The 10,382-nt window shown below is 45.9% G+C and overlaps 1 protein-coding gene across 2 annotated transcripts in view; it reads left to right on the plus strand.

Moving 5' to 3' along the window:
* Positions 1-8,422, plus strand: part of VWA1 (von Willebrand factor A domain containing 1) — a 332,806-nt gene extending 324,384 nt beyond the window's left edge. For both annotated transcript variants that reach the window (XM_069610126.1, XM_069610127.1), the window contains exons 5-6: positions 3,036-3,305; positions 7,685-8,422. In XM_069610126.1, the coding sequence (XP_069466227.1) occupies positions 3,036-3,305; positions 7,685-7,725 (311 nt within the window). In that variant the 3' untranslated portion in view covers positions 7,726-8,422. The remainder of the gene's footprint in view (positions 1-3,035; positions 3,306-7,684) is intronic.
* The last annotated feature ends 1,960 nt before the right edge of the window (positions 8,423-10,382 follow it).

The following is a 10,382-nucleotide window of genomic DNA, read 5'->3' on the forward strand; positions in this document are numbered from 1 at the left end:
AATCTTCTACTTCCGATTCCAGAGAGTGGCCCAGGAGTTCTCTCTTTTCTTTCCTCTGGACATTCATTTACAGGAGAGGATACTCCATCCGTTTGCTGACTTCATTACTTCTGCAACCGTTCGCCAGAGCTTTCAAGACCTGCCACAATCCACGTTGAGGTTTTTTGTCGCCAAAGGCTTTTCCCCTGGAATTTACCTGCTTTGGTAGTGGAGCCACAGGTGGCTACAGCTCACCGGTGGCCACTGTGGCTTCATAACGAGGCAGGTTCCAGTCTCCACAACAGTATCGTGAAACCATTGGATACAGTACCGATTCCAGTACATCAGGTGAGGAGAAGGAGGAGGGCTCAGATTTGGACGAGGGTGAAGTGCTTTATGACACCTACATGAGAATAACATAGAAGTATAGTTATTGGTATTGGAATTATTTTGTCATTTGTGGACGATACGTTTAAGCAAGGCACATGACCGGTGGCACTTCCCCTGTGTTCTCTAGATTGTCACATTAAAGTCATTAAAAACCAACTTTTCTGCCTGCACAAGTAGCCTTCTGAACTTCCATGGGTTAAATGCAGCTATTATGCTGCCCCTGGAATAATAAAAACTTCTTAACCAAGCGTGCTTCAGTCGCTTGATTTGTAAAAAATACAGCATCACATCACAAAGTGCTGAATCAGTGTGGCTCAGCAGGTGAGACTACTGAGTCATGTCACAGATGTGGAATGTTCATACATCGCCTTCAAATTAATCCCTTTATTTAACCAGTCCATGCTAAATTCAGATTTCAGAGCGCTCATTTCAATGTATAATATTGTGCCTCTTTCACATAACACACTTTGCCAAACTTGACTATCTACTGCTGCTGACTCAGAGTCATTGATCTGTAAATAAAACCAAGCAATAGGAAAAGCAATATTAGCACCTGGAGCGGGTGCAGCAGCCAATCAGATTGTTAGGAATCTCCTGACAATCGTCATGATCCAAGCCCATGTTCTGAGCAAGCTAACTGCTGCTCTCACCCATCCGCCATCTTCCCTCCCTCTCACTGGGCCTCATTCCGACCCAGGCGGTAAGTTACCGCCTGGGTCGTACCTTTACCACCATGGCGTAAACTACGTTTACGCCATGGTGGTTGGCGGACTTACCGCCCCATTCCGAGGTTGCCGGGGCGGTAAGTCCCCAATCCCCATTTACCCTTCCCATTTTTGCCCCATAGGGCATAATGGGAGTGGGGAAGGCGTTAATTACACCACCGTAAATTACGGTGGCGTAAATAACAACAAGGTCCCTTAGCGCCATGGATTTTAACACCTGCTAAAAGCAGGTGTTAAATCCTCCATGGCGCTAAGGGACCTCGGAATCAGGCGGTAAGGGTCGGCGCTGTTTACGCTGCCGTAAACCCCTTACCGCCTGGGTCGGAATGAGGCCCACTGACATTTCCCATCAGCTCCTCCCTGTCCTCTCCTCCTCGGTTCCACATGCCTGACAGTTTTCCACAGCCAACGACTCCCCTCCCACTCCCTTCACATACTTCGGCAGCCATGGAAATGGAAGAGAGGCTACCCACGGACCACTGCCTTCCATTTCCATAGAGGCCATGTTGGGTCAGTTTGTGGCTGAAGCAACGGTTTTCACACTTGCCACAACCCTTTGTTTCAAATAAATACTTTGATGTCAGCACCCAGGACATAAACCCAGGGTACTAAGAGCAATAATCACCAGCTCCCCCCCTATGTACCATGTGGTAGCGGCCCAGGGATCCTCGTGAAAGGCCCGTGTATATTAAATTGGGCCCCAGGTCCTTACCACCCTATATAGCCCAGGGACCTGTGATTATTGCCAAAGTGTTGCTTGTAATGAAGGCTTTTATGCAATGCGAATTGTAGGAGAAGTTGATTGTATTTTTTTTCTTTTGTATAGAACAGTAAGATTAGTAAGTATCATGTTGTTCATTTTTGGGATGATTTTTCGAAAATTGTTAAGTTGGGATGTCAAAAATATATGAACAGGGAGAATATGTCTGTCTACAGAAAATGCAAAACTGTTGTCTTTGCCAACGATTTATTTCAATAAAGTGAACACTTTATTTATAGGCTATGTGACAGCAAGATAGATTGTTTACTGGGTGCGCAAGGGCACTCTTGAGGTACTGGGAAAAGCTGGTAACCTTGTACAGATGTGTTCCAGTCATCTGTGAAACCAGGAGACCAGAGGGCTGGTGTTTTTCCCTTTTGACCACATCCTGCCATGCTTTTAAATCTCCTGGGGCCTCAGCTAATCAGGGGCAGATTCTCAAAAACGACTGCAAATATAAAATGCCCAAAAAATGCACTTTTTTATTTGCGTTCTTTGAGAAATGCACAAGCCACTATATTCTCAAAGGTGACCTGAACATTTCCACAGGGCTGTGTGGGAGCAAAACAATAAATGTTGGCCAGACTCCTTGCATACATTAGTGCCAGGGGCGTACCCCCAACACGAATGTATGACAGGGTGTTAGTAGCCCCAGATTGCTAGGAACACATTTCAAAGTGACAGGTCCTCAGAAGGTCCTGTCATTGTGACATGTGTGCAAAACAAACATGTTTTTCTATCCTTGATTGACGGCTGTTGTTCCACTTAAAAATCTGGAATGACCCTCTCTTCCATTGCACATCCCAGTGCACCTGTTCCAACAGGCACCGGAATGGCTTTGTTTTCTGTGCATTCTAAAGTGCATCCCCTTTGTTGATAAGGGATGTGCTGTGAAATGCACAGAAACGTCTCCCTGATGTGCTTACATTTGCAAAGGGAGTGAATAAGGGCATTTACGTCCATTCATATCTGCTTTGAGAACAGTGTGGATCATCTGTTTGGTACAAGTGATGAAATACTTGCACTTCTCATCACTTGGCTTCTCATCACTTGCACCATAAATTGTTTTGGTAATCTAGCCCTATGCCTGTACAAACGGGGACACACCATACACTTTGCAAAGTGGGACTGTTTCTCTCAATTCAAATTGTACTTACCCCATGTTTCTCTCTCTTGGGCAGAGAACTCCAGAGTGAGGCACCTGCACCTGGAAGACCTGGGCAACAACAGCTTGAAGGCCACCTGGGACTCAGCCGACGGCGAGGTGGTAGGGTACCGGGTGCGATGCCGGCGGCAGGCCGGCTCCTCGTCTTTGGTCAGCGTGGCCCCGCAGACCCACAGTGTTCTGTTCACTGGATTGTCCACCGGGGCACCCAACAAGATCTGTGTGAAGCCCATGTACAAGAACAAAGCCGGCAAGGGGCTATGCCGAATGGCACGTGTGCAGGCAGGTAAGGACCCAGCGTGTTAAATATGCAAGCTATGTATGAGCGGTCAGGAGGGCATGTGTTCAGCAATTTTAGAATCTGTTGAGAAGTGTACATCCAAGCAGGCAAGAGAAGGGGGTTACGCAACATGGCTTCTGCATATGATATGATATGATATGATATGATGGGTTATTTATTCCCAGAGGTTTCCAAGCACGGACCCGGGGATCGAACCTGTGTTGCTCGTGTTGTCTTGCTTCCAAGGCGTGCACTTTGCCCCTGAGCATTCCTCCCAAGACAGTATCCAAGTAAGGACCCAGAAGGGAGTTGTAGAGTGTGGTGCATGTGCAACCTAGGTATGAGGGATCGGGAGGGCATGTGTGAAGGGTGGGAAGTGTGCATCCAGACAGAGAGAAGAAGGTGGATTTGCATATGTCATTTGTGTAGCCAGGTAAGGAACCAGAGGGGCCTGTGCAGGATGCCATGCGTGCAGCCAGTTAAGGACTCTGGAGCTGTGTGCAGTGTCTGTCTTCCCTCTGTTCCCCCTCCCTTGCCTCGTCCCGCCTTGAAACACTTGTGTATAGGCGTGTTATAAATGCCATATCAGTCATATCATATGGCACATTGGAAACCTAGATCTGAGAGGTCAGGGTGCATGTGTTCAGGCAGTTGTGGGTGGCTGTGCAGAATAGGAAGTATACACCCAGGTAAGGATGAGATGGGAGTAGTTCCGTGTGGCATGGCTTTAGCCCGTAGGGTGTTGCCCGAAGTAGTCTTTATGCAACCAGGAAAGGAGCCATAGGGGCTGTAGAGGATAGCACCTGTGCAGTCAGGTAAGGGCACAGAGGGGTCTGTGCAGAATGGCAAGTACGCAGCCAGGTAAGGTCACACAGAGCTTCAGCATTTATTTATTTATTGCATTTGTTACACGCCCAGACCCTTGGGTATCAGGGTGAGGTTACAGACAGCTTAATAGAGCAAACATTCAGTCGGCCATTCTGCATAGCACGTGTGTGGCTAATGAACCTGGCCAAGATTGCACATGTGCAGCCAGGCAAGACCACCTGAAAACAACAGCAGAAAAGGATGGCCCCTGTGAATCTTGTAAGGCTACAGCGGCAGAGGGGAGTTTCTCGGGATTGAGGAGTAGGGTGGTTTGTGGGCAGCAAAGTAATAAGATAGAAGAGCAGTTCACAAAGTATACTTGTGCAGTCAAGCTGGCATTGAGTGCGTGGTATGCAAGAGCGTAAGCGTGCAGTTAGGAGAGCACTGTGCAGTGGAGGAGGTGTGTGCATCAACTCTAGGACAGTAAATGGAAGGGGCCGGGCAGTGTGGCTTGTTTGCCTCCAAGCAAAGGGTCAGATTGACTTTGCAAGTTGCCTTTTGTACCAATATGTAAAGAGCAAGGACGTGGAACAATATGGCGTGTAGAAGCTGTGTGTCTGCGTGGGTGCGTGCGTGCGTCCGTCCGTCCATCCATCCAGGGGTTAAGTCCTAAGAAGTGGGGGGACTCATCAACAAACAAATGGATTGTGACGTAGCCAGAAATTATCATATAAAGGTAAAATATGCACATTTCATTAAATTGGCTTTGCATAACTACCCAAATTGCACAGGACGAATGACATTTACCTTTCAGAAAATCAACATACACACAAAACCAAGAGAGGATATTTTTTTCTAATAGTGTTTTTGAAAGCTTTAAAAGGTGTGCATGTTTTAAACTCCAAGAACCAATAGAAATGTTTTCCTTGGGACTTGTAGTACCATAATGGGACATTTCACCTTTAGTTGTTTGTTATTCTTACTCAGGTTACATAGTGCAGTGGTGAAATGTCCAGCATGCAAACCCGACTACTGCGGTTTGATCCCCGAGGTTGGCTTAAATTCAAAGAGCACAGTCAATGTTTCTCATTTTAGCTGGTAGGACTGAGTCCACCCTCTGAATAAAGTGTGTGGACTCCGTCCCCCCGTGTGTACCCTCGACTTGAGCCCTGTGTGCATCTATGCAAGGGCCCAGGGGCTGTGTATGATGGCAAGCCTGTCACCAGGTGAGGATCTAGACCAAGGGGTTACACGGTGGCATGCGTGCAGCAAGGAAATGACCCAAAGTAGGCAGCAAGCTAGCCAACTTGAAACAAGTGTAGGCATGTGAGAACAAGGACAAGCACAGGATAGCACAGAGAAAGACAGGCAAGGGCATAGAACGGACTGTGCAAAATGGCATACCTGCAGCTTTGTTCGAATTCAGAGGCTTGTCCAGGGAGCGTGTGCCATCAGGAAAGGATCGAGTGGGGGATATGAAGGATGGCGCGAGTGCAGGTCACTGTGGATGAGAGGGAATCAGACCAGGAGGGGAGTGGGGGGGACTCAGGTATCAGATCAGTATTAGATTGACAGCTGAGTAAGCACTGCCTCTCGTGAAGTTAGTATGTGTGGGGTTAGGCTGCATAATGACAGACGGCAACATGTATTATTTTATTATTTTACATATATACTAGCTATGCCCGTCATGTAGGGTGGACACATTTACAAAATGCTAGACTACCACTTTCTCCTCCTGCTGCTGCTCCCTTCTCCTTCACTCTTGGTCTTATCAGTTCATCATCCTCTTGACGGCTAATACCTCTTCAGCCTCCTCCACCTTTCCTGCTTTGTCCAATTTCCACACGCATCTAAACTCGACCTGCACGCAACCCACACTGACTGACTGGTGTCTTTACTTTATATGGGATACTGTTCACCCTCCTGTGATTACACTCTCTAAAAAGTGTCTGAACCTGTTTCCACTAATTGTAGTAAGACTGGTATTAGCTGCCTTCTCCAAGTTCACTTGAGCTTTCTTTGCAACTGGCAAATGGGGCAGACAGAGGGCCTCATTAAGAGGCAGGCTCTGACGGAATGAAGGGGGCCGGTATCTATTGAATTTTGTAATGTTAGCCTAGAAAAATGATTGTAAATTGTATGGATTTTTACCACATTTTTCTCCAAAATTATTCAACCCAATAGTTTAAACATTTTCTTAGAGAGAGAACATCCCCTCCCCAAACCACACTGCATTATTTTAGGCTCTCTCGCTTTGCTTGGTCACTCACACTAATTTAGGGGGAAGTTTATGCCCCTCCACTGAAAATATTCACCAGCTATAATCAACTTTAAATCATTTTGAATGTTAGGGCCCCCTCAGGAGCTGCACTTGCACCAAATGTTGCCTCTGCAACTGCTCAGCCTCGGGAAGCTCAGTGTATTAACTATCAATTGCTGGTTATATGTATATGGAAGAAACATTATTTTTTTTTTATTGAAAGAGGGTTTGATTTGCAGAGGCGTATTAGGCCTCCCAAAGTGTGCCCTTGCCAGTAGAACACAACAAGAGCTGGGCCTTATCCCTCTCAAGGCACAGTCTGAGTGGAAAGTCCTCTCCTTTCCTCATAAAATCATGCTACCAGTCCAGAATTCCCGTGTTGAGGATCTGAATTAAATGATGTTGATTTGATCATCTAAGCGCCTATTGGGATGGATCGCTTTGTCTAAGTCTTTGCTATCCGACCTATCGAGATCGGTTAAATGGTTAAATCCTTGGATGCATCCCATTACAGGGTTAAAGAGGAACTTTGGGAACTTGACTGGATCTGCACGCGTGACGCTAACTTACAATCTGTGCTGTTTAAGGAAACGACACAGTTGTTGAAGTCAGCAGGGCTTCCTGAACTCTATCGTTAAAGGTTTCCTAGTCGTGTCTGGAGAGCCACATTTTTAAGGTTTCGTATGAACTTGCTCCCCACGGCTGAAGCGGAAGGAACTAGAAAAGGAATAAACAGAACAGAGAGGCTATGTAGGATCTGTGGGCAGTTGGACTCTATTGAGACGCCAAAGCACCTACTAATGCACTGCCCTAAAACCTTTGTGTATAGGTTTAAAAATGTTAATCAATTTGCAGAGGGTCGCAAATGCATCGCTGGGAATGAATTTTGGATTGAAATTTTAAAGGGTGAACACATTTCCATGAAATCTTACGTTTGTTTCAGAATTTTTGTAATGATCGCCTTATTTATTCTTTTTGAACTAATTGTTATGTTAAGGTTTACTTTTTTTCTGATAAAAAAAATTGTGTAAGGTCTGATTGAAACCAAGAACACAAATATATTTTAAAAAAAGATTTACATCACAAATGTCACTTGTCATTTGTATAACATTAGTTTGTGTTGGTGTAATATCTGTTTGTGAAATGTGCTTTAAATGGCCCTGCATGGCAGCTTTTAGAAGCGTTCAATTCAAGCACACAAAAAAGACATTAAACTAGGAGTGATAACAGAAAATGCATTTCATCATTAAAAAAAATGACATTCTCGACAAATTCGTGCGAAAGGCAAACTAACAACGTTTTCACTTTTCTTTTCTAGCAACACTGGCGCCCAGCTATCCGATAGTTCAGCCGGCGTAAGGTGGGCGCTGGCCCAGCAACTCACAGAGAATGCTCTGAAGACAGTCCAGGCGCACTAAGAGTGGAAACGAGTAGATCACCAAACTTGCTGTTCAGTACCTTGCTCGCCTTCTTTCTGCACAGTTCACTCGATAATGGTAACTTGCATCCCAGCAGCAGACAATGAACTCTCTACCAAGGCTTGGTCATCAAGCTTATGAACACGAGGACCGTGTGAGCAGATGAGCACTGCAGCTGGGCCTTATGTTCACCCTCACCTTTTGCAGGTTCACGGGGTGAAGTGGCACACGTGCACTCCTTTCTCACCTCACAATCCGCTGCCTGGCCTGAGACATTCCTGCCTGTGAGTCCTGTGGAAATTGAAGATGGGCCAAACGCACAAATGGGTCTAATGCACATCCTTAAAAGTCGTGTTTACTCTCCCCGACATCTTGTACTGACAAGTCATGTCAAGAATTCAATGCAACCCTATGACCCGCTCTCAACATCTCACCGACCCTCGAAGGGGACTTTTTGCTTTCTCTGTGTCTGCTGCAGAATGGTATTGTTGTACCAACCCTTTACTGTTACACCCTGATTTCTCCCCTAGACCTCCCCGCTTGATACTTATGTCCACAATGCACCCTGCTTTTGAGAGACTTTATGGAACTGCCAACACAAAAGACACAATAAAATATTGTTGAGCTAACCCGAGAAAGATCACAGGCCTGCCAGGGCTCTATTTGCTTTTATTGCGATTGTTGGCTCGGGCTGCATGTCACAGTGCCCCAGTGATATGTCCCCAATGACCACCACCTGCATCATGGGTGATTCACTCCCTTTACATGTTACATGTATCTGTGTGCTTCTAGGTGGTAGGTCTCACTTTTATCATCAATGTATTATTAAAGTGTTAAGACCCACCACTCACCAGAGCCACAGCACAATGTACACACTATTTGTATTTATTTTATTTGTATTGCGTGCCTGGCCCGGGGGCACTAACATCTCGAATACTCCATTTTCTAAAACAGCATTACAAAGGGAAGGTAATACAGACAGATGTCTCTATGGCGATTCGGATAAAGGGATACCACTGTAGCACTCTCACATCTGTAGCAGAGGTGGACCAGTCCCAAACTTCTGGAATGAAAACCAATAAGACACATGCCACTCCTGTGTCCTGATGAAGCCCCCTTGGCACGATGAGGCAAAACCCTTCAGAGAAACCGTAGGTCGTGCATAGCAACCTATGTTGCACCGCATAGGCTTGCAGATAGACCAGCCTTTGTCCTTCCAAAGCTTTGAAGATCATAATGTCCGGCTGGTCCTTCACGCAGAAAGCTACCGGTAGCCAGTGCACATCACAAAAATGAAGATGCCATGCTTGAAGAACAATACACATTGCAGCATTGAGCAAATTCATTGTGCGCAAGCTAGACTTTCAAACAATGTGTCGAATATCACCCCTGTCACATTCCTCTGACAGCCTTATACAACTCCATATGCAGAATAGCGTGAAGTTCTTAATGCAGGTGATGAACAGCACAGCAGATTTTTAATTCCCAATCTGTGTCATGAATTTATACCCGGAATCTTCTAACAAGTTCTATTCCCTTTCCTACCAGCTGGATAAGCCACCACCACATCTGCTCTCTTTTTTAAATCTGAAGTCTTCTTTTCGCTTCACATGCTCCCAAGCCACAGGTTATGTCATCCGTGACTGCTAATACTACTCCTCCTCGTCCTCGTCCTCCTCCTCCGCCATTTGCTTCACAGTGGCCACGTTATGTGATCACACTCAGCCTTAAAAAAACAAACTTAAACAAGTTAAATTGCAGGTTCTAATAATAAGACAGGGCACGAAATTAAACTATCCAATCATGCCAAGACAGCCTGGTAAACTCTGCCCTGGCTACCAGCAAAACAAGGGATACACTCTGCACCACCAGTAGAATAGGAAACACTCTCTGCACTGGCTTCCAGTAGAGCATGGAACAAGCGATGCACTGGCTTCCAGTAGAATAGGACACACGCTTTGCACTGGCTTCCAGAAGAACATGGATCAAACTCTGCATTGGCTTCCAGCAGAATAGGAAGCACTATCTGCACTGGCTTCAAAGTAGAACCTGGAACCTTCTCTGCACTGCACTGGCTTAGAGTAGAACTGAGAATACACTCTCCACTGGATTCCAGCAGAAGAGGGAACAAACTCTGCACTGACTTCCAGTAGAACACAGAATAAACTATGCACTGGCTTCTGACAAAATAATGAACAAACTCTGCCCTCGTTTCCAGCGGAACAGGGAACAGACTATGCATTGGCTTCCAGTATAACAGGGTACTATGCATTGGCTTCCAAAAGAATAGGGAACATACTCTTCACTGGTTTCCAGTCGAACTGGTAACAAACGATGCACTGACGTTCAGTAGAAGAGCGAACCAACTATGCATTGGCTTCCAGCGGAACAGGGAACAAACCCTGAACTGGCTTCCAGCGGAACATGCAACATACTTTGCAATGGTTTTCAGTAGAGCAGGAAACACTATCTGAATTGGCTTCCAGTAGAACATGAAACCAACTCTGCACTGGCTTCCAGCAGACTAGGGAACAAACTCTGCACTGGATTTGAATAGAATAGGACACACTCTGCACCGGCTTCAAGGTAGAACCTGGA

The sequence above is a fragment of the Ambystoma mexicanum genome, chromosome 8, assembly GCF_040938575.1.
Source record: "Ambystoma mexicanum isolate Mex_15411 chromosome 8, UKY_AmexF1_1, whole genome shotgun sequence".
NCBI classification, from domain to species: Eukaryota; Metazoa; Chordata; class Amphibia; order Caudata; family Ambystomatidae; genus Ambystoma; species Ambystoma mexicanum.